This window comes from Trachurus japonicus, chromosome 5 (assembly GCF_045865225.1).
Source record: "Trachurus japonicus isolate A0001 chromosome 5, Traja_1.0".
NCBI lineage: Eukaryota > Metazoa > Chordata > Actinopteri > Carangiformes > Carangidae > Trachurus > Trachurus japonicus.
Genome location: NC_140911.1, coordinates 15,595,541 through 15,619,985, shown reverse-complemented (window position 1 = coordinate 15,619,985; position 24,445 = coordinate 15,595,541). Strand labels below are relative to the sequence as shown.

Below are 24,445 nucleotides of genomic sequence, written 5' to 3'. Positions count from 1 at the left end.
CATGTGAGCTGGAGAACATGTTAAAATTGCCTGGTAGAATAAATTAACAAGTCAAACAATATACGTATATATCTGTATGTAGCCTACTGTATGTGCCCTTATAGTAAGCCTTGATATCAGGACATATACGTTATATTACATTGCTTGTTATGACCTGAGGTCATAGATGAAAAAGCGGTTTGACATTCAGGGCACCTTGATGAGTAGAAGCTTAAAAGACAAATATCTGAACTCTGCAGCAATGAAGAGGTTAAAGTCTTCATTTGGAGGTGGAGGCGGGTGGAGGCAAGTGTTTCTCCTTGAGGACTCTGGGCTTGAAATTGAGTTTGCTCCCATTTCACAGCATTCTGTTCATAACAGAAACACAAAGCACCAATACCAGCCCTCCCCGTCCCCACGCCACCACCTCCACCAATTCCTCTCTCACCCTCTCTACCCTGCACTCCTCCACATCGTGGAGAGCGCCAAATGAAAAAGCTGTCCGCCAACTTGAGAGCTTGTTTTCACTCGCTCAGAGACATGCCACATATTTCCCAGGGCGGTGGTCAACTTTCCTCTGCCATTACTTCCCCCCCGCCACTCCGCCCCCACATTGCCCCGCAACTCAATCTGGCCAGTAGGTTAGGGGGTGTGTGTGGATGCCTGCGGCCTAGCATTCATGTCTCGGGCATGTATCAAATAAGCCAGGCCCGCCAATGCTTTTGAAATGCAGTGACGCGCGCACACATACACACACACAAACAAACACACTCTCTTTCTCCGGCAGCAGCGGTCATGGCGGGCTGAAAGAGAGAGCGTGTGTGTCTGAAGTCAACACAGAAGAATTATGGTCTGTCTAGGAGGAAGTGGAGTTTGTCTGCAGCGCCTGCAGTGACTCCATACACCCGACAACAACAATGTCGCCTTTAAAAAATAAAACACACACACAGAGAAAAAAGGGGGAAGTGCACGGCAGAATAGAGGAGATGCTTTAAAACCTCATTTCCACCTGAAAAGACACGGCCATACATTTCAAAGGGAAAAGTGCAGCCATTATTCTACACCAAGTGCCTAAACACACACTCACCAACACACACATATGGTATGGAGCATATACATACACGCAGACAGCAGACATGTGAGGGCAATCATAAATGTGCATTCCACCGTTTTCTGAAAAAGGATGTTATTCTGACAAACAGACATGTACAGACACAGGCAGCTGACATATACTGTATACACACACGCACGCACGCACGCACGCACTCTCACACACAAGTAGACACAATGATGGCATGGCTCTTGGGCTAGACAGGGACTATGACAGTGGTGTAATTATCTCATCAACACCTCCCTTCTCTAACAAGCTGCTTCTTCTTCTCGTCTCTCTCTCTCTCCGCCCGTAAAGCTCCTCATCAGCGCTGCGACCAGAGGAAATGATAAAAGCCTTCACAGAGATGAGAGGAGCTTCACCAAAACACCAAACCCTCTTTCTCGCTCGCACACACACGCATTTTCCATCCTTTCTAGTTTTGTTTTGCATTTGCTCCACAGTTGTAACACCAATTCCCCACTCTCCAATTACTAGAGCAAGTCCACATAAATTACTACCTCTCAAAAAAAAAAAAGAGAGAGAGAGAAAGAAATGTTCTCAGCCTTTGCTGGTTGAAGGGAGCAACACACCAATACAAAATGACTTGAAATAATTGTTTTCATCACCAGTGCCCCCCCCCCCTTTTTTTCTTCTTTTTTTTGTAACAGTAACGCCAAGAATTACTAGTGATGGAGGTGTGCTGAACTAAATTAGGCATGTGAAATGAAAGGTGGAATAGAATTAACGATGTTCAATGGCTGCTTTGATTCACAAATTGTTAATTTGGTGCCCGTGAGCAAATAGAAGAGAAAGGAGCACGGAGGTAGTGGATCATGTTATTGCAGCACACAAGGACACTCAAGTGCACAGGCACGGTGGGGGCTTAAAGCAGGTCTCTTCAAGCATCCTCAGATCGAAACCATCAAGTAGGAAAAGTACGACTGTGCTGCATGACAATATTTAAGATGTATGATTTTCACTTTTGTGGCACTTACTGTCACCATGCACGTTTAAAATATGAAAATTATTTTTTTCTGACTGAATGAGCGAGATCTTACCAAAGTATTTTCATTAAAAACCGACACAGTTAATCTATTTAACTGGTAATTTAAAATTTCAGTACAAGATACTGTGGATGTGGGATGGAACTAATTGTCCTCTCTATTAAAGGTGCCCTCTATTATTATCATTATTATTATTATTATTATTTTTTTTTTTTTTACATCCTGTCAGTGAATGACAATGATCTGTTGATTGACAGCTAAGAACCTACAGCAATGCACAGACATTGACCTGAGGAAAAGTCTGCTAGCAAACATCATGTACACATTGTAGGGTGTAAAATAACCCCTGAACAAAACCATACAAAACAAAAAAAATGGCATACATTTTTTAAGAAAAGAACTGTGATCAATAGGTTTGACACAATCATAATATATTATATATAATATTATTGCAGCACTGTAGTTATTACTTACATTCTTATGAAAATAAAATACATTTCTATGCCACAGGCATTATCAGAGCACAGGTGTGTGATTCTAAAAGGCCACTTTAAAATGTACAGCTTCATTTTGAAGAAAGACATTTGTTAGTTACTGAACTGTGTGACTTGGGCTACAATTGTTTTTTGGTCTGTGTGTGTGTGTGTGTGTGTGTGTGTGTGTGTGTGTGTGTGTGTGTGTGTGTGTGTGTTAGAGGTTAGAGTTAGAGGTCTTATTACGACTCGTGAAGAATGGGAGTAAAGACAAAAGTTTTGGATTATTTCCCTGTTGAGAAATACTAAATATGAAAACGCTGTAACTGTATTTAAAATAAAAACATGGAAGTGTAGATATGATGTTAAATGGTTTGAGCAAACAGTACCTCTTATAAGGTTTCTTAATTTATCTAATTTTAATGAACATTTTTTTTATTCATTCCTAAACATTTTCTCTAAGAAAATCCTGTGTCCACTGAAGAAGGTACGAGGTATAACTCAAAATAGACGCTTTGTAACATATAATGTTGTAATATCTGCTCACAACTCCATTATTATGTATTGTAAAACTATATGCTGACTTTGTGTAACTTAATTAAATTAAAACTGCTGAACCCAGTGCAGATTTTGGATGCAAACTTCTTCAGGAAAGTAAAACAGTTCATTAAGTGTCACTCCTCCCTTAAGTGTAGAGTTAACTTCACTGCTGCTCCCTTCTGTCACAGATCACTACCTTCTCATCAGTGATGATCATTCAGAGTCACATACAGCGTGTGTGTGTGTGTGTGTGTGTGTGTGTGTGTGTGTGTGTGTGTGTGTGAGAGAGAGCTCTTAAACATCCATTCACCTCAGCTCATCACTAATCTCAGTATGACAAAACACCATCAAGTTTCTGTATTCTGTTACCCTGTTCCTGTGGTTCTGGCAGTGAGAGATGATCAATAGGAAGCAGCAGCGGTGCAGGTTACAGACATGAAGATTTTCCTGCAACCAGCTGTGTCAAAAGTTTTTGTCTCTTGGCAGACGAGGAGAATGTTAAGTAAAAAATGGCTGATCAACAACAACATGATCACCACAACAAAACATGTAGTCCGTTGTTAAACTGGGCTAAATGAGGAGGCTAAGATAAAATGAATTGGTTATAATAAGTGCTCCACCTGCCAGCCATGTCCGAGCGACTGGCATTGTATCAAGGCGGCACACTGGGACAGGGAATGAGTTAATAATCAATTTATTTATAGTGCTTGTAGAATAGTGGGGGATGTTCTTATGGATTAAAAATAATCATGTAAAACTACCTTTTTTGTTATTCAAGCCTCATGTCACCACTTAGAACTGATGGTGTAACCCCTTCACAACAAAATCTCCATTCATCCATCTGTTAGCCATATACATTACTACTTCAGATCATCATGACGGAGTGAAGCCAATCCCAGTTTATCATTAATTATCAAAACAGTGGTTACCCATAAGAGAAGTCCAATTTTGATCAACTATAAGCATGAGAGATCTGTTGTTTTGTAGCCGGTAACACCTGCTCCCAAAGGAAAACACACACCATGATTATTGGTAATCACCTAAAAAGGTCAATCAGCTGACTTAATCTCTTTTCTTTCCCTGCTTGTGCTGATGATGGTACTAGCACTTGGCAGACCAAGTAATGACCAAGGCACTGATGACAAGAGGTCACCAGTGTCTCACACTCACACTCATACCTGCAGCCAATTAAGACTTTAAACTTAGCTCAACTGACCTTTGTGTCTTTTGGCTGTTACAGGGAACCAGAAACAAGTTCTTCAAATTAAAAGCTTGCCCATGCCCTCTGAAATGACACTTGCTAAGGGAACCTTTGTCATCTTGATGACAGTAAACTCGTGGTTAGGGTAATGGAATGATCATTGTCACTCATCCATTCATTCATTAGTCATAATGCGTATCCTTTCAGGGTTTTGGGGGGAATGAAGTAAATCCTGAAGGGTTGGACGGTGGGCAGGGCGTGGCTGAGAGTTTTGTTGTGACATCACAGAGTTACAGAAATCCTGTTAGCATGCAATCCAAATTTTCTGAACTAAGGCAGTACAAATTGTCATGTCTTCTGTTTATGTCACATACAGCGTCGGCTGTATCGATGTTGTCTCAGATGCTGTTGATGCCATCTTCCCATACATATTCATCCAGAATCAATTGATCTCCAACTATGGGTTTGTCAGTGGTGGTGTTCTTACAGATATATAGGAATGTCTTTTAATCTTTGATGTGACGCTCTTTCCTTCCCCCTTTTTTCCTTTTTCTCTCTCTTAGTGTTTGTTGTAGCAGTGGCCTATTTTCCCCACAGGGATCATTAAAGCTTCATCTCATTACCTCAACACCCACACTCACCTTCCTCCTCCCTCCTCCTCCTCCTCCTCTACCTTCTCCTCTCATCTCTCTCCAAACTCTCCCTGAAGTTTATCTCCCCAGAGGCCCTTCTTTTCTCCCTGTGTCTCCATTGTGGTGTAAGCATTTTGTCCTTGGTGCAGAGAACGGATGGAGAGAGAGAGGACTGCTGAGAGACTTTCTATGACACTCTGATGCAGACATCACCCAAAAAACACTTTGTTTTCTACTTTTCATCTTCTCCCCCTGAACCCTGCTCTGTTTGTGGTGAGAGTAGGGAATGGTATTTTGGAGGTTTATAGCGGTAAACAAAGCCAACAAGTGCAAACAACACTAACCAGCCACAAGCTCAGACAGACAAAGACACAGACACGCTGTTTGGCTCGTATGAGAGAACCAAGTAGCTTTTACGTTAAGTGATTTTTATAGTTTTCATTTAAGTGTAGCGATGATATGATGAAAGAAGATGCAAAATTGCGACACTGGCATATGTTTATGTTTATGTGTGATCAAAGACAAATTGAAAATTGCCTGTTAAGAGTAAGAGCGTTCATTTTATTCCACTGACTTTCAGCTGAGAAAATGTTTTTATCAGTGGTAGAAAGCAACAAGGTGCTGTCCCTTAGTGCTAATGCAGTTGATTATTTTCATTCCATCCTACATACATTTTCTAATTCACAAAATTACTGATGAAAATTTTACGTTGAAAACCAAACACACTCTTTGGCCGATTTGGCCGGCCTCAGTAATCGCACTGACGCCGGCGCAAATCTCGCGAGATTTGGACGGACCAGGAAGAGGAGCTTCCGCTGCAAACAAGCTTGAAATATAGACTTATTTAATTTTTTTCAGAACAATTTTGCATTTTGGGGCTTCAATACAAGATGGACATTACATACGAGCACTATGGAGGTATTTGGATGTTTTTTGGTGTGTCTTTTTGTTACGAAGAAAAGTGGTATCCATTTGCAACCGTCATATGGACATGCAGTGCTGCACGGAGCCCCGCTGTAACTCAGAGAAGGCACGGATAACTCTGAAACTTCTCCCAGCCCTTAGTCGACATGAGGGTGAGTAGATAATGAGTGAAATTTCAATTTTGAGTGACCTGTCCCTTTAATACTGTTAAAGTATCAAAGTGCTGAGCCCTAAAACAAGCCATCAGGACTTCTTTAACTTTGTGATGTCACAACACAACAGTCATCACTCTCAGCCTTGCACTCACTCTTCCTTGTCTCAACATCTGTCCTTGCAGGTTTCATTGATAAATCACTCAGCCAATCAGAGGAGAGGTTCAGAGTCTCCTCTCTACTAATTGTTGTACTGTAAGTGGTTGGAGCAAAAATAGGAAAAATAGAACATGACTGAACATGTTTGGTCCACAGATGTCCATTATGAGGCAAATGTGAAAATATACACAATCAGCCGTGGACACATTCTCAAATGAAAGACTTGAAAATGAACAAATGTATGAGCCAGTCATTGTGTCCAGTTTCTTTGGGATAATTGTAAAAAAAAAAAAAAATGCCACACAAAAAAAGGACTTTGACATTTAACACCATTAAAATATAAATAAACACAGAAAAAGGACTACACAGGCTGCAACTGGGCACCATGCAGCACAGCAGGGTCCCTCGGGACACCAGCAAACAGAGCTGGCACTGAAGACTTGATTTGTGAGGCGAACTAAACAGTTTCTAGCATTATCCTAGAGTAATGGGACTCTGTCACATGCTTGATACTTTTTTGATGAAATCGTTACCTGTCTCATGCATTTTTGATTTGTTGATTTTGCCAGATCAATGTTACAGGAGACAACAAGCACAGCACAGAATTTTAATTTCACTGACGTATCAATGTCAAACTCACTTAACTTTTTGTCCTTCTAAAGGTCCTATATTGTGTAGAAAGTGAAATTTCTACTTCTTTTTTGTCTAACAAGCAGCTTTTGGTTCTCGCTAGACTAATACTGTGAAAATGTTAGATGAAATTGAGCCTTGAGACGAGCTGTCAGGGCTTTTGTAACCTTGTGTTGTCAAGATAAAACAGTCATCAAGCTCCTAACATGGCAAACCTGGATGCACTGCCTCAGAGAGGAGATATAAAAAACTTTTTTTACAATTACAATTTGTCATTGACCAACAAAATGCACTAAAAGTGTACAAAATGATATTCAAGATATTATCTAATCAGGCATTTGAACCTTTTCTTCAGTTTTTCAGCAAATACAACTACATTTGTGGACATCCATGTTTCATTTATTGATTAATAAGCACATGACATGAAATATGATTCAGTCAGGGATTCATGCATAAAAGGCTCAATGCCCCAGTTCTAAATGGGAGAACAAAATACGCAGAAAATCCAAAAATGGTCCATCCCATTGCACACACACATGGATCCGCTGTTTCTGTAACCTACAAGTATTTTTACACAAGAGGCACAACAGCACACATCATCACTGCCGGAGCATCCAAAATTGTTATGGAAATGAAGCAAGGTACTGTGCACTGTGAAACTTTTTCTATGATATCAGCACAAAATGCACTAGAGACAGCGCTTTTTCTAAGAAAAATAAATAAATAAACAAACCCTATTTTACTCCTCCCCAAAATCACAAGATTGAGAAAGAGCGGGCAGTAGAGTGTCGGCTCCTCTGCCGGAGTGGTGATGAGATGATTCAGTTGACGCCGGCCAGCGCACCCCGGAACAATTCCTCATATCTTATTTTAGCAGGTGCTCCCAGGCTGGGGCATGAGGCTCTGCTTTGTATATCCCTGCAAGGCATCGTGTTTGCTGCATGATGAAGGGTGGAAGATGCTCAGGGCCAGCGAGGCTCATCCTTCTCCCAAGGGAGAGGAGTGAATAGCAGGCCATACTGCTGCCCAGGCCTGCCTGGCTTCCCCTGGGAAAGATTCGAGAGGGGTATAGACGTAGTGGAGGAGAGGCATGCAGAGCTATTTATAGAGCAGGTAAAGAGGAGAGGAGAGGTGAGGAAAGAAAGGGAGGGGGGTGGGAGGGGTGGGGGGTAAGAACGAAGAAAGGGCGTTGAAATCAAGAAGAAGAGAGACAGAAGAGGCTAAAAGCAGATGACAGCATGATACCTGCAGCCGATAGCGTCCGCAGAGATCTGGGCTGACGTTGTCTGCAACACTTGCTGAACGGAACAGAGCCCCGGACTTTTAACATGTCCTGCCAGTGCCAAAACTAACACAGTATGCCTCAACTTATTGATTTATGGTCGAGAGAGTTCACGCAGAGGTTAGCTGTGCTGAACTGGAGCAGAGAGAATAGCGGAGTCAAGACGACAGTGATATTTTATCAATACAGACTCGACTTGTAGCCCAGAGATTTTTGTGATGTTTCTATACCAGCCCAGTTCTCACTCTCTGCCTTCCTCTTTAATAAATAAAATTACTTTTATTCTTTATTTATTTTCCCAGTCTCTGCTCCACCCGTAGGCCCCCGCGCTGTCAGCTCGTTTCAGCCCCGCTGCAGCATGTATGTCTCTATTTCACACTGATGCCCTTTAATCATTTTCATCATTTCACTGGGCTGACATTTTACATAAAGAGCTCTTATCATTCCTGGCTTACGGTTAATGATGAATGCTGATAATTACTGTCAGTCTGTGTGTCTAACGTGCCGCGGTTGCATCAATATCTCAGCTCTGGAGTGTGCGTGCTTAAAAGAGAAAGGAATCTGGAATATCTAAAGCTGAAAAACATGTTAAAGTGGGCCATATACTGTACTGTTCTCTACCATACGGGGTAATGATGTCATGAAGAAGTTCCAGTAACATATTAAATATGTGTGTTGCATGGACGTCTTTAAAACAACAGTTTCTTACCTCCCTGACAGTAACATAAGAAAAAAAGAAATACAATTGATCTCAGACCGTCAACATCTAACCCCATAACAATACACAGGCCAAATAATATGTTTTCATATCACTCTCTATTTTGATGATAACAATCAAACAATCAGGACTGGGTTGAAAGCAGGGGAAGCTCATTTTCTTTTTTGTTTGACAGATCAATTCACCATCTGTCTCTCGATTGACTCTCTTTCTTTTTTTTTTACTCTCCCTCTTGCTAACCACCACCCATCCATTTTGATACTCTAGTCTCTGCCATGGATGTGATCTTTTAGTGCACAATTAAAGAGACAGCAAACAAGTACAGAATGTGGACTGGTGGCAACGTGCTCCATCAAGTTTCTCCCCTCTGTCTGTTAAAAGTCCCTTACAGTACAAAGGTAAATGTTAATGTCTTATTTGATTATAATCAGATCTTGCTCTGTATTAATCCTGTGAAATTATCAAAGCCTCAGCCCACAGAGAAACGCACGCACAGCCCGTTTTCATAAACTCAGCCTTGAAACAAGCCGTCAGGATTTCTGTAACTTTGTGATGTCACACCAAAGTCATCACTGCTTCACCTGTATCCCAACATCCAACATTACAGGATTTGGTTTGGCATTTCCTTTGAATTTTATATCTTTATTCCTTCTGTCAGAAAACTCACCGACCTGCAGAGCTCCAGAGACAAGCCCGAGATGTTGAACTACATTGAGATGGTTTTTGGTTCATAAAAGCAAAAATATATCTTGTTATGGATTGACATACCTTAAGTGACAACCTTTTTCTTGTAGTGAATTAATATTTGAGCTGACTCAGTTTACGGAGACGTGTACTTTGTCCACCTCCGATCACCGCCAACAGCTGCTCACATTTCATCTTTTTGAACAAGGATCACTTGAGCTAACAGAAAATGTTAGCATGACGCACAGTGTCATGTCCCTATACACTCTTAGTAAATGTTCCTATACACGCCTGTAAACCTACATGATCTTGAGAGAGAGAGAGAGAGAGAGAGAGAGTGTGTGTGTGTGTGTGTGTGTGTGTGTCAGGCTCAGTCAGGGCAAAGTCCTGATGCTGTACGCTTGAATGAGCGCCGTCACACAGTCACCAGCTGTCCATGCAGCGACACCCCAAACAGCACACTGACTTTCAGCGTTATTAGCAACAACTAAAATAGCCTAAAGATGGAAATATCAGCAAGAAGAAGTGAGATGCATGACTCACTATCCAAGATAAAACGTTCCAACACCTAATGTGATGACATGCTGCTGTATTAATGTGTTTGTTTTCCACACAGAGTGATGTGTCGGGGTGTGGAAAGTTGCAGCACTGAGCCAACTGTCATCACAGCAAAGAGGAGTCACCAGCACTGTCTCAGCTCTGGAGCCTTTAAGGGATACACAGGCTTTGTTGTTAATCTAGTTCAAGTGGGAGTAAATGAATGAATTTAGCTTCATGCATTTAAAAGCGCTGGTTATGAACAGAAGACAGAAGATGACAGAGAACAGAGAGGGGAGTGAAGGAGCTTTTGGACTCCCTGTTTGGCTGTGTTTGTGGGTTAGCTGCTGCTGAATCGTCCCATTAAAGGCCACTGGAACAGATGTCTTTAAGATCTTCTTGTGTCCTCTTTCTTTCCAGGCTCAACCAGTGCAGTTTGGGTAATATCTATTCATTTAGGGGTTTTTTTCCCAGCAACTTTCTACAGTCATCCAAAATATACACGGTTACCGATAAAATTGGAATAATTGTTTTTAGACACATTCCTCTTTTTATTCCTATTATTAGGGTTAATTATGGTTTAATTTTCACAGTGATACGTTTGGAAGAGATTGATCAGAGTTTTGATTAGATATACACTTTTTCTATCAAGAATAAATATGTACACATTGTCACAGTCATTTCATGAGAATAGGTAAATTATATTCCAACTTCATGGGCAACCATGTACTGTATTTAAATGTGCTGTGCATATTTTGACTGGATCTCGTAAAGTAGTAAGGCATTCATGCACAAATTCACACAGTGATAAAACACACAGGTAGAGGTGTTTAATATTTTTACAAGTGGTAAATACAATAAATATGGCCCAGTGGTTCAGCAGTCGGGAGATTAGTGTCTCCTTCTTTGACAGCCAACTTTTCTAACCTCTGTCAGGTGTTTTGACTCTAAGACATTTTATCGCTGAAGTATATAGAAATGCTCTCCTTGTCTTGGCCTGTGCTCTGAATATGTCTTGAGATGATGATGAATTTGCCGTAAAATGTTGATAGTACAGTGTAAAAGTCAGCGGGTCAGGACGGGCAAAGGTTCTTGTTAGGCTCCATTTACCACACAAACAGTCCTGTCCTCCAACCAAGGAGAGGGTGTTTTTAACTACACCCCCTCACACACACACATGCAAGCACACACACACACTTTTTTAACACTAAATGCTGTGGTTACTTCAGCAGGAGGTAACTCACAGGCTAGGCGCTGATGCAAGACATTGAAATAGACTTTTACAAACCTTTTTCCAAAATACCCTTCATTTCATTTATTCACTTCCTCCCCTTCTCCTCCTTTTGTCTTTTTTCACCATTATCTGTGTGCAAGTTAGACATTGTAAACGCTTGTCTTCCCTTTAGACTAATGCTTCACATACACCAGACATTAATATCATAGCCACACACATAACTCACTTAGGTGGAACTTGTGTGTGTGTGTGTCTGTGTGTGAGACAGAGAGAGAGAGAGACAGAGAGAGAGAGCAAGCATAATATATACATGCTGTTGCTGTGTGCTTGCGTGCATTTTTTTTGTGTATTGTGTACGCACATGTGTCTGGATTTTCATCAGATGAGAGATGAGTTATCTGCCCTGCAGCCCCTCCCCGCCACATATTAATTACATCAGGCCTGTGATATATGGACTGATTACTGAGTGTAAAGCACATTATTTCCTTATGGAAACAGGCTGAGGGAGAGATCCATCAGCCCACATCACGGTCGGTTTGAGATCCACTGCATCATACATGAACATCCAGCTCACCTATACCACGATTACAGTGGGAATCTCAACTCCTGCACATTGTTTAAAATCTAGTCTGTCCGCACCAGAGTAATGACAGCATCAGGTGTTAAAAATACCTGAAACAGCTCGTGTCTGGTTTCACCTGACAAGGACCTCTTCTCTCAGAGCAGGAGGAGAACCTCTTAACCTCTCGGTGAGGTTAGTGTAGGGCCAACAAAGACACCGACTGAGCGGCAGTGGCAGAGAAAAGCTGTTTCACCGAGGGCCAACACCACTGTTGACATTTTGCTAGCACACAAGCAGTATGCATGAATCATGCTCAGGCTGTTTTATCTGCAGTTACATGTCTTACCAAATCACATCTACTCTTTCATTGACTGGCTGAAGCAACAGTGTTTGTTAAATGTCCAAAACAAGTATCACAGGCAAACAATTGGTAATCCTGTAGCTAACCAATATGTAATTCTGTCATTTAAAGTATCTATACAACAAGGGAAACAACTGTGCTCAAATTGCAGATTGTGGTTCAGGAGGTAGAGTGGGTTACCCAACCATCAGAGAGTTGGAGGTTTGAACCCCGGCTACTGTATGTAGTGCACGTGCGAAAGCATCGCAGCTTGTAGTATGAAACTTTTGGGGTCAACCAGAGTAGAAAACTACCACATTTGCCGTCCACTTATATTTATGAAAATCTGAATTTCTGTCTGACTGTGGCAAGCAGGAAACAACCAATATTTTTCATGGTTATCACACAGCCTCTTTACTATTAAGAGTAATTTAATAATTATTGAAATGTTCTCATTCATTTATAGTGACCATGATACGAGCAACGAAATCAGGTCTTTCAAAAAAAAAAAAAAAAAGAATTGCGTATTGTGTCTGAGCAGATAGCTGCTTACAGGCAAAATATGAGTGTGAACCTAAATTAAACTCCCAATAGTGTTGTGGGCAGAAATAAAAGTGATGAATTTCAGCAGATGAAAAATACATGTACATAGAAAAAAATCACTACAATAATATAAAAATGCACAATGTTGGCACTGCAGATTTGCAGATATGCAAGAAATTGTTGCATATTAGAAACAGGGGATTGAGGGTACAGACTGTAGAAATCAAGACCCCATTACTGATACTGCTTAGAGACCAAGAGATCCAAGTTTAAATGCAACCCTCCGCCTACAGTTTGTCTCATTTAGCCATGACCACTCTTCTCTGGAGGTACCTTCAATTGGCAGATGAAAAAACCATCTGAACAGACAGAAATGACATTATACCGCTGAGATTGGCACAGCAGAAAAAAAAAACACATAAACGTTATTGTGGAAGGTAATGACAAGCATTACCTGCTCAGACATTTAGTTTAGAGGACTTGTTGATGAATTCACACTCTCAGCTTGTTGGTGTTGGCGCCGCCGTGACTCAGAGGAAAACGCTCTTCACAAAGTGAGCCGAGCACAAACTTTGAGTTTGACCTTATTAGTTGGACGGCTCTTTGTTGCAGCAGCAATTGGAACAGGTTGGCAGGTTTGCCAGCGTTTATCAGAGCATATTAGACCTTCGCTGGGCTTCTATTAAACTTAATGAACATTTAAATCCTTTAATGGATTGAAGGGAATTGAGAGCGGCAAATTATCAGCTTGACGCTCTCCGCTGGTGTTGATAAAGACACCCACCGATGGAAGTTGAAGAGACGCATTTGAGACAGCTGCCTCCCCCTCTTTCCCTCTCTCCGTCTCACTTTGTTCTCGCGCCGTGACCGCCTCACACTCTCGCTTCTCTCCTCTGCTCCTTCTTCTCTCGGCGCATCCCTCCATCACACAGTCTCTCTTTTGTTTCTAACACACGCTGTGTTCCTCTGTCTGTCTATAACAGAGGAGAGGAGGCTGTTGCTGCAGCACCAGATCTCCGTCATTCATCAGTCCCCATGAAGGGAACATCATAGAGATCTCTCTCCAGGAGGGATGTGCGAACACAACCACAACACCATCCCATTACAGAGCTGTCAAGCATCGCCTGCAACATTCTCTCCCCGTCTCTCACTCTTTGCCTTATCCTCAGCTATTTCAGCGACGGATCTTCTACCCCACATCCTTGCAGAGCACAGAAACATAAATTACCCAGCAATATAGCTGCAATCACTGAGCATAGCCGAGTCGGCCCAGGGGTGGCTGAACTCTGGCCAGCCCAGCATCAGGTCCTGCTAATGGGTGGAAAGGGCTCAAGAGAGGCCCATGCTTTGTGAGGCCTTGCTCGTTTCTGGCTGCAGCTCAGGAGGATTGGCAGACCCAGCCGTATTGATCTGGTAGCTCCTATATTCCTGTCGACAGCTGGCTAACAAGGCTGATGTCTCAATAAAGACCGGTGCCTTAGGGAGAAAAGGGGGAGCAGCCGGTCAGCCGATAGCAACCTGTGTTAAGACAAACCAGCAGACAGGGAGGGAGAGGAAAGGTTCACGCCCTCTCTGCTTTTTTAATGCGCTCCCACAACGCTGCTAACACACACACACACACACACTCACACACTCACACTCACTCTCCCGCCTTTAAGACGACTCTTGAAATCGGTACTGCTGGGCAGGAGGTGAGAAAGGGTCATGAAACAAGGGACCAGACAATGTTAGCAATTACAGACATGAATGGTTTGAAGTTTTGCTTTTAAAGTGATACAGGGAAGTCGATTACATGCACTTGATATTCCACACAGCTAATGTTGCCTTTCTTTAATGTTTCAAGGTGAAATCTTGAGTAATTAATATAAAGCATCAGTAGGACAGAGCAAAACCCGATAGATGTTCCCTAGATCCTGCTGTGTCTCCTAATGCCTCTCTATCCATTATTGACTGGGAACTGACAGCTGTAAGCGACTGAGCAAAACAAACAAAAGAAGCAAAAGAAACACACTGACAGACTGATTGATGAGGCGGGTGATCTATTTTTGATGCGCGAAGCTTACAGGATACGGTTTGGCCAATGTGTGCGGCAAGGAGGTGGGAGCAAGCGGCAGCGAAAGGTGTTAGGAGCTGAAATATGAGACACTGCGAAGAAAAACATCTCTCCTCGTCAGCAAAGCTGCTAAAGTGTCCTTGAGCAACACACACTGCAGCAACTTCTGCGCTTTGTACAACAGCTTAAATATGTTTTTTTTTTTCCTTCTCTCTCGGTAATCTGTTGCAGAAAGGTTTCCCCTCCGAGCTATTAATTATGACAAATTCTCATGTGATGATACTTAACATGCAGTGGTTACTTTATTGACTGGGGAGGGATCAATACAAATAGTGTCTGAGCCAATTGGAGCAGTGATCACAATCAAAAGCCTCGCTTTGCTTTTTTCTTTTCCCTTTTTTTTTTTTCAACTGAAATTGTCTTGCCTTTTACCGCACAAAGAGGACAAACTGCATTTCTGTGCAGTCTGGCTCTTTTCAACTTCGTTTCCTGTCCTCCCTGTGAATTTGAAGCTTCCAAAATTAAGTGCTCAAATGGTAAAATAATGTAAAAGAAAAGAGGAAGAAAATCTCTCCTGTTATTCATTGTTCCCTTCCTCCGTCTCTCTCTCTCTCTCCTGTTGGTCCTCCTGCAGCAGAGGTATGTGGTAATAGTCATCCACCTACAGTTTGCTCATTAGCAGCGAGTCCTGCTCTCTGCATGAGTCTTTTCATGTTCCGCAGTACTAACAACAACCTGAAGGAACGCACTCTATCCTCGCTGGAAATGTGAAACGGTGTGTGCGGGAGTTGAGTCAGGGACAGTAGACCCGCAGACAGGAGGAGCTGCTCAGGGAAACCACCACCTCCATACAGGCAAATGACTCACTCAGACACACACACACACACAAAACCACAACAAATGAAGGAGCTGCTGGAAATACAGCGAGATCGGTCTCCATTTGTTGCTCCCTATGTGGTTTTTCTGAAGGCTGATTCAAATACTGATGATCGCTGTTGTGGGCCAATAACTTTAATGTGGCAGTTTTTTTTCATCCCAGCAAATAACAGAGATACAGTGATAGCTCCCAGAATTGTTTTGCGAACCAAACAGCTCCTGTTTGAAGCACTTTCACTGTTGCTGTATTGCGGTGATGTTTGGTGTTTAGAGCTTCCCCAGACTTCACAAGAAGAAAGTTTCTCTTCAAGTACGAGTGTGTAATGTTCATTGATTCTTTGTTGTCAGTGCGGAAAACTGTTTGAAGCAAGATGTAAAATGTGAGCTTCTCAATTTTGCCCTTGAACTGCATTAAAGTACTGTGGAGAGCAAAAACTTGAAACATTACGAGACAAATAAAACAACCAAAATTAGTAAATAAAGGTGATGAAAAGAATATTTGATGAAATAATTTAATTCCATTTCATTATTTAACTGTAGCAGTTTTTAATTCAAAATGTCTTTTTTATTTCATCCCCCATTGTATGACCGGGTTGTGTTAGGTGAGACTGAACAATATAACTGGTTTAAAACTGTTCGCCTTGAGTTGCAGACACTTTGTGATGAAAGGTGGTGAAATTGGGATGAAGTTGTTTTGGAAAAAAAAAAAAAATCTCTACAACATCTCAAAGGATTGTATAAAAACAGAAATGACCGAAAATAGCATTTCACTAAAAGCAGAGCTTCATTTAAAAATCTGTTAGTATATTTCTCAATAACAAATTAGAAAACAAAAAAACAAACTTAATTGTATTTGCATCTTTGGTGGGTAATAAATAATTTGTTTTACAAATGTCTTTTGGGGTGCCATACATCCGACACAGACATTAAATATAAATAAATATACTACTGAGTAGCAAAAGTCATCAAACCAACCTCCCACAACTTTTTAGGAATCATAGTATCATTATGTGTAGATATTATGGATTGATGCCCCCAGTTGTTGCTGTTTTTTTTTTTTTCTTTAAAAAAAAAACTAAAGGAATATGTGTTGTTTTGTTGATTTTTTTTTTATTGCTCTAAACATATTTAAAGATCTATTGGATTATGTGAAAAACGAATGAAGCCTAAAACAGACATGTTTTTATTATTAACCTATGGAAAGAATACGCACAACCTCAACTTTACCACTGACGTCGCAGCATTTCACTTCTGGGATTTCAGCTCCTATAGAGTTCAGCCTTACATGAGGTGAGAAGGTACAAAACTGCAAATGAATCATGTGGGTAAGATGAGCAGAGGAGGTTTTACCGTCCTCGTCATTCCACATATTCCTCCTGTTTCGGTTGATAAAAAGCTGATTCTATAATTATCGCTGTGTCTCTCAGGTCAGGCAAGATTCAATATCTCACATCTCCCGAAGAAGAAGCACGTAAACATGTTATGAGACGTCAACATATTAAGACAAGCTTTCCCTTTGTTTCCTTGCTCCTCCAGCTGTGACCCTCCTTATCACACATACACACTCATATAGTGTGCACACACAAACACCCCAACACAAGCGAATGACAGCATTTGAAGGACACGTAAGTTATGATGTGAAAACGACTTGAGATTCAAACACACACACACACATATATATATACGTATATATGATTCACCAGCTTGCTGTAGCCAGTCAATAGTGTAGTGTCCGTATAGAAACACGTACTGTATCTGCACAAGATGTGTCTGACTGCAAACACGAACAATGAACAAGAACAAAATGGCTGTCTACGGCTCCCGCTCCAACATCGAACATACATACAACACCCAGTCATGGTATGTGCGTGTATGTGTGTGTTTGCATGTGTTGTGAAGTGGAGCTCCGCGTGTCTGTGCGAACCGTTACCTGTTCTTCCGCCAATTTAATTTCCAGCTCCACATTCATTCCAGAGGTTATCTCATCCATGTACATGTTATATTTGTAATAGCCCTGGAGTCGCGCTGCTGCCAAAGATGAGAAATTAAATTTCCACTACTATCATTTTTGAACGTGATCAATTATCTTTTTGACATCAACTATTTTCACGGGGTTTAATCACAATTTTTTGCTCCTAGTCAACTGAAAATAGTAGTTAGTGATCAACAGGATCTTGACATGGTTTCTGTTTATTTAGATAAATAAATGAATGGGATAGGAGCATAATCTCATTTATATTCACATCTCACTGAGTTTTTTTTTCTTCTTTTTTAATGGAGCAAGAAGGTCTTTATGGGAAGAACTGGTGTGAATACTAACCAACTGATTCAACCACAATAACTTAAGTGATGGAATTGGGGAAGTTTATTATGAGTTTTGAAAGCTGCTCAGTTTTTCTTGTGACAGAACAAATACATTTACTGAGAAAACCATTAAACATTTCTACTCACAACTTTCAAACATGTTGTTGTATACTTTGAGCATTGCGCCATTTGAATTAGTTCAACAAAAATATAAATATTCTATTTTTCCACATTCAGTAGTTTTTCTCTGATTTTCAAATGCATTTATTTTACTGTTTATTACAACATGTGTAAATTATATTTGAAGGGGATTTCCAGTCCGGAAATTCTACAATGCCTTAATATTAAGAAACCATTTTCACATTAAAAAAAACAAAACAAAAAAACACTTGGGATTTCCCTGTGTTATGGTTATGGCATTTACTTATTTTCTCATTGTCCATTTATTGCATGTCAGACCCCTCTCTCAGTTGTGTGTTCCTTTTCAAATTAAGGTAAAAGCTTAAGAGTGTATCCTTCAGGATATAAAATGCACATTGCACAAAATCAGCATTAATTAAAATGAATAATTAAGTGATTTTGATTTTTTGCATAGCAGATAATATTTTGTTGCAGAGTTCTAGTTTCAGTAGAAGTGTGTGTGTAACTGCTAAGTTTGAGGCGAGTGGCTCAAACTTACAGGAGCAGTTGCACTTTTAAAAACCTGAGGATAAATGATGCACGATGAAACAAACTTCTTGAGTTTTTTCATCCAGACCCAGACAGTAAGTTGTTGCTTATTCAGTGACCGGGATAAAGGAATTAATGGAGCCGGCTGCAGGTGACGGGACAGAAATAAAGTGTGTCTATCACCTTATTTATCTAATTACACTGAATCATTCATTGGTTAATGAAAAGCGGAATGATTTTGACAAATTAAGACACATGAGAGGGAGAAAAAAGAGATGAGGTAGCTTCACATGGAAGTCAATGAGTGAAGTTACAGGAACAGGCAGACAAGCGAATAAAATGTGACATGTAAATCATATGGACCTAATGGTGGGTTATGAATATGGCAACAAATGAGGACAGGCCGTCTGTCTGTCTGTCGGTCTGTCTGTCTGCATGGAGGTCCATGCCTCTTGCTCTGTCTGACCCGAGGCAGCCTGACTTTACAGAGCTTAATACAGGATAAGTGGCTGCCCTAACCTCTCCTCCACTGCTGAGGCGATCCCACCTGAACCAAAGCACTGATCTCCTTCTTTTTCTCCCACTATCTCTTCCTCCTCCTCCTCCTCTTCTTCTTCTGCTGCTGCCTTTTCCCCCCACCAGTGGTAAAAGCCGAGTCTCTGCCGTGCGGGGCGAACAGGGCCCTTACAGTGGAATTGCTGCTGTCACTCAGCCTCCTGAGAGCAGACCTATGTCAAGAACCCTGTCACACAGACACAAGCAGATATACACACACATATAGGAAGGCGCTGGGGGACTTTCTGGTGTGTGCGTGCGGCATTAGTTGAACAAGTGACAACAACAGTTTTCCGTCTCGTGGTGGAAAGATGAAGGACAAGGAGGATGGAGGTAAACAAACCCAAGCTGGGCTTAGGGGAGTACAGAAACACACACACACACACACACGTACACACTCGAGCATGTAGTTTAAGAGGCTCAAACGGAAAATACACAAGTGAAATCCATGAAGATGTTTACTTTGGATCACATATGAGGAGACAGCGAACACACACACACACACACACACACACACACACCAACACACACACTTTTCACGTCACTACCAAACCTCACATCAGACACATGCGCTGTCACTGCTGCTGACACGCAACCCTGGCAAACATGAGCAATGTCAAGACAAGTTCACACGCACGCACACGCGTACACGCACAGGCACATAGACATTATTACCCAGATTGCATTGAGAGATATTGTGCGGAGCAAAAAACTTTGATGTCTTGCTCCAGGTTATGATGACACACAAACTGCTCTCACACTGTCTAGTATGTCTGTGAGTGTGTCTTTACAACTGTTTGTGTGAGTGTGTATGAAGTCAGTCCCCCGCAACCAGAGATGCATTATTTAATTTTCAAATGAACACACACACACACACACACACACACACACACACGCACACACACTCTTACCTTCGTTGCTGTTAGTTCCTGTGGTGCCCAGAGCCTGTAGTGATATAGTCCATAGCAGCATCGCAGTCAGCCCTGGATCTGAAGCCATGGTGTTCTCCCTGACACCCCACCAGTCTCCCTCTGCCTCTCTCTCCCTCTTTCCACTCTGACTCCCTCTCCCTCACTCTCCCTCTCTGCCACTCGCTGCCTCTCTCTCCTCTCCTTCTTCTTCCTCTGTGTCCCAGGGTTGAAGCGAGAGCGAGAGCCGGCGCTGAGGAGAAGAGAGAGGAGTATGTGTGTGTGTGTGTGTGTGTGTGTATGAGTGAGTGTGAGGGGCTGCGAGCTCATTGGGTTGGAGTTAGAGCCTGCCTGCCTGCCTCTGTGTGGCTCGCTTCAGTCTGCCGGCTCCCTCGCACACACACACACATACATACATACACTTTCAGCAGGCAGCCGGAGGGAGGGAGGGAGGGAGGGAGGGGGGGAGGGACGGGCGCGTCTGTCAAAGTCTGAGCAGCCAATCGGGGCGCAGGATACGCTGGCTCTGCTCACTTAACGCTCCCCTCCGTTGCCACACCCTCCTGTACTATACCTGCCCGGCCAACTCTCACTTTCTGTTTATCTCTCTGGGTCAAGAGCAGCCCCCCCCCCGCCCACACTCTATGTTATTTACCCTCATTTGTCATTGGCTCTCTTCTCCCACGCACAAACAGACACACACTCACCTACCCAGTGGCAAATATCTGACTGATGGGATGAAGTAAAAACAGAAGCTTGTCCGCGAGGCTCAAGTTCAATGATCATTTATCGATCTGCTATATTGAATCATAAAGCTATTATCTACAGTATGTCCAGGTGCAGCAGAGTATGACCTTACACACACAGTGTTTGTTTGTTTGTTTGTTTGTGTGTGCGTGTTTGTGTATGAGACCGTGTGTCTGTTATTCAAGGACTGTGATCATGTATTGATTAGTGTGATGGTGGGGAACTCTGCAAATGTGCCAGATCACAGTACCTGTCCTAATCAATTGCTTCTCCCAATCTGGTCACACTGCAGCACGATTATCACACACACACACACAGACACACACACACACAGATACAACTTCCTTCACACCCGACTGCAGTGACCTGAGCTGTGTTGAAGTAAAATCATTACTCATACACACACAGCTGATGGAAAATGAGATTTCTACTCATGTGTCACGTCTCTAAAACTGCGTTGAGCCACATTTGCATTCATGAGGTGAGATTCATGTTTACTGATGTTAAACTGATGTAAAACTAATAATAACAACACAATGACACATCAGTCGCTCCATAAACACCCAACAACAGCTGCCCCACTCTTCTCATTTGCAGTTTCTAGAGTCAACAATAAACTTCAAGTTCAACAGAAATATAAGAATAGTGGTCACCATGCCAACCAACATCAGACAAATTACTATATACTCCTACTACCACTTCTACAACTATTGCAATAATGGTATTTCTGCTTGATGATGCTATTAGCAAATGTAAAACTGCTCTTAACTATTTATGCAATATTCATATAATGTGTTGATTTTATGCTTTGACTGATAAATGAGCCTACTTCAGCATTATCACAATAATAAAAATAACTTTAAATTCATATTTTATTTTTTGCTGCTACTACAGTTATGACTAAATTGAAATAACAAATCCTACTAATTGATAAAAATTCTACTGCTATTACTACTGGTAAATAATAGTCTTTTTTTATACTGTGTATGGTCAACTATGTCTTTTAATGCAGTAATAACAGTAATAAAATAATAATAAATTAAACATTTAAATAATTATGGCAGTATTTTGAATTGTTTTTAATTGACATTTGAAGTTTAAGATATTTCATAATTCTGAAGGGTAAATAAATAACTCACTATGTTTTCTTCTATGCTCTATAGTGGTTTGTAGTTCACTTTCCTCACACGGAGGGAACTTGTAACTATGGTCTGATGTAGACAGGATGAGTCGTGCTCAGGGGTCTGCCAGCTCTGCTGCCGTGCTGAGTCTCCATACTGAACTTTACGCCCTCAAATCCACAGGACACGGCAACGCAAGACTGTCACCACTCGACTGCCATCACGGCACTGCTGCTGCTGCTGCTGCTGCCGCTGCTGCATCGCCACTATGTACATTCGCCTCGCACGCACATGTAACAGAAAGAACGACATTGCAACTTACAACACACAAAAATGTGTCCGATGAATATTGAGTGTTAACATACATGTATATGCAGCTGGCCTACTAAGTGAAGGAGATGGAGAGTGGGTTGAGATGGATGTCCAGGCCAAATTCAGGCGGCACTATGCCTGCCAACCCCTCCCACCCCCCTCCACCCTCACCACCACCAGGCCTGGAGACACAGGGGTTTCTGTGTGAATTGATAATGCTTCCTCCACAGCATGTATAGGGGAGCCTTGTGCCTACGTGCAATGTCCCGATAAAAGGGTGGAGCAGGCGAGACACGCATGTAAACACAAGCACACAGAAGCGCAGACGGATACGCATCGCATCCGAGCAGACGTGGTTACTCTGTGTGTCTGTTTTTGTCCCCATTCTGCAGTGTGTGTGTTCATGTGTGAGGCTCCATTGCTTTGCCACTAGGCTGCACTGTCAGTCTGCCTGTCTAATAGGCTGCACGCCTGTGAGGACAACAACACTGTCATCTTCACCCTATAACGCTCCAATCTTTTAAGAGCAGAGGACAGAACGCTCTCTGAACCCCGTAAACACAGCCATCTTCACTTGAAAATATAACATCACTGATTCCTGTCAATGTCTGATGTAGATGCGTGACCAGAGGGATTTGTAGGAGGCCGCTGGCTGACAAAATGAGAGTTCAACTAGAGAGAAATTAAATCTATATTTTTCTATCAATTTAACTCAAGAAATATTAAAATAATGATTTTCCATAAATGTGCCGCCTGGTGCGACTTGCTTGACACAAAATGTTTGTTCTGTTTTTTTACAGCCAAACATGATCTCATTCACCGTGCTGTATTGGAACAGAAAATAGATGTGTATCGCCGGAGTATACTCACACCGGCTGCTGTCTCAGTCACCTCTCACATCTTTGGTAATTGATTTTCTACGCAGATACACATCAGTGTAACGTCTCAGTTTAAGTAGCAAAGTTAAATCTCTCTCTTATTTCCCAGCCAGCGGTGGGACAATATTTCCACATCGAAAATGAAAAAGTCCAAGAGTGTGTCTTGAGGCTCAGGTATTATAAGAATAGTAGAGCGGCTCAGAATATGAATATAGACACAAAGAGAAGTAATAGCAAAATTGTAGGGTCATTTTGTTCTTTTACCATAATGGAAGCAGTGTGAGGTAGAGCAATGTGTGATAGATGTGCTATTATATACTCAGACTAAACCTCCACACACACACACACACACACATACAGACACACACACACATACAGACAGAGGCAAGCTCATTAAAATGGCTCCCCATAGCTCTCTGCTCTCACAGTGACTCTTTCAGAAGCCTTGTTGTTGTATACTCATACAGTATATGCATCCACCATAATGAGAAAATTTAGCACCGATTGTATCGCCACGGCAACAAAGTGGGGAGTCCCACTGTATATGTGTGTGTGAGTAAGACCACCTTGTGATAACAAGTCCACCTGCATGGGCTTACCTGGAGGGGATATGAACAGCAGTTGGTGTTGAAACCTTCAGGTGTGTGTCAGTTATACGGGGCCGTACCTGTGTGTGTATTATATGCGAGCGCGCGTGTGTGTGTGTGTGTGTGTGCGAGAGAGCAAGCAGATGGTGGGGGTCAGCGCGCGCCTACTGTTGTGGGGCTTGTTGGTGTGTGTTGGCTAAATATAGCGCGGCGGTGACAGAGCTGCTCAGAGAACAGTCACTGACTCTGTCACCGCTCGCACTTTAATTCTTTGATCAGTTCAGCTCCGTTCATTTCACCTCAATGTAGTTGAGTCACTTCAAAGCTGGGGAATTCATTTTAGGTAAATTAATTTCAACTGTAAACCAACAAGCCGTAGAATGACACTGAGAGCTGTAATTTCGCCTGACAACTCTTCATCATCGCCAATTAACGTAATGATTGTAAAAAAAAAAATGTTTGTTAGTTTTTTGTTTTTTTTTCTTGAACAGAAAAATGTTACCCAATTGAACTCTTTTTTATTTTTTTAAAGGTGTTCAGAAATGGCCGTTTGTCCTGTTTGTCCCGCCTTCTTCCACGAGTTTCTGCACAAATTTATACAAGTAAGGAAAACAAATTTGAGTGGGCGTTATCGAGCAGGCGGGATATTCAATGTTTGGGGCGGGACACAGTCTTTCAAAGGAATTTGATTGTGTGTGTGTGTGTGTGTGTGTGTGTGTGCGCACATTGAAAATTGTTGCAGAAACCC

General features: G+C 41.9%; 1 protein-coding gene and 1 pseudogene across 2 annotated transcripts in view; one reads left to right on the top strand and one right to left on the bottom strand.

Moving 5' to 3' along the window:
- epha8 (eph receptor A8) overlaps positions 1-20,468 on the bottom strand; it is a 107,799-nt gene extending 87,331 nt beyond the window's left edge. Inside the window, exon 1 of one of the 2 annotated variants that reach the window (XM_085776522.1) lies at positions 20,056-20,468. In XM_085776522.1, coding sequence (XP_085632648.1) covers positions 20,056-20,143 — 88 coding nt within the window. In that variant the 5' untranslated portion in view covers positions 20,144-20,468. The remainder of the gene's footprint in view (positions 1-20,055) is intronic. The other variant, XM_085776523.1, reaches the window with a different exon arrangement.
- A 1,556-nt stretch (positions 20,469-22,024) lies between these two features.
- LOC146987367 (G2/M phase-specific E3 ubiquitin-protein ligase-like) overlaps positions 22,025-24,445 on the top strand; it is an 11,907-nt pseudogene continuing 9,486 nt past the window's right edge.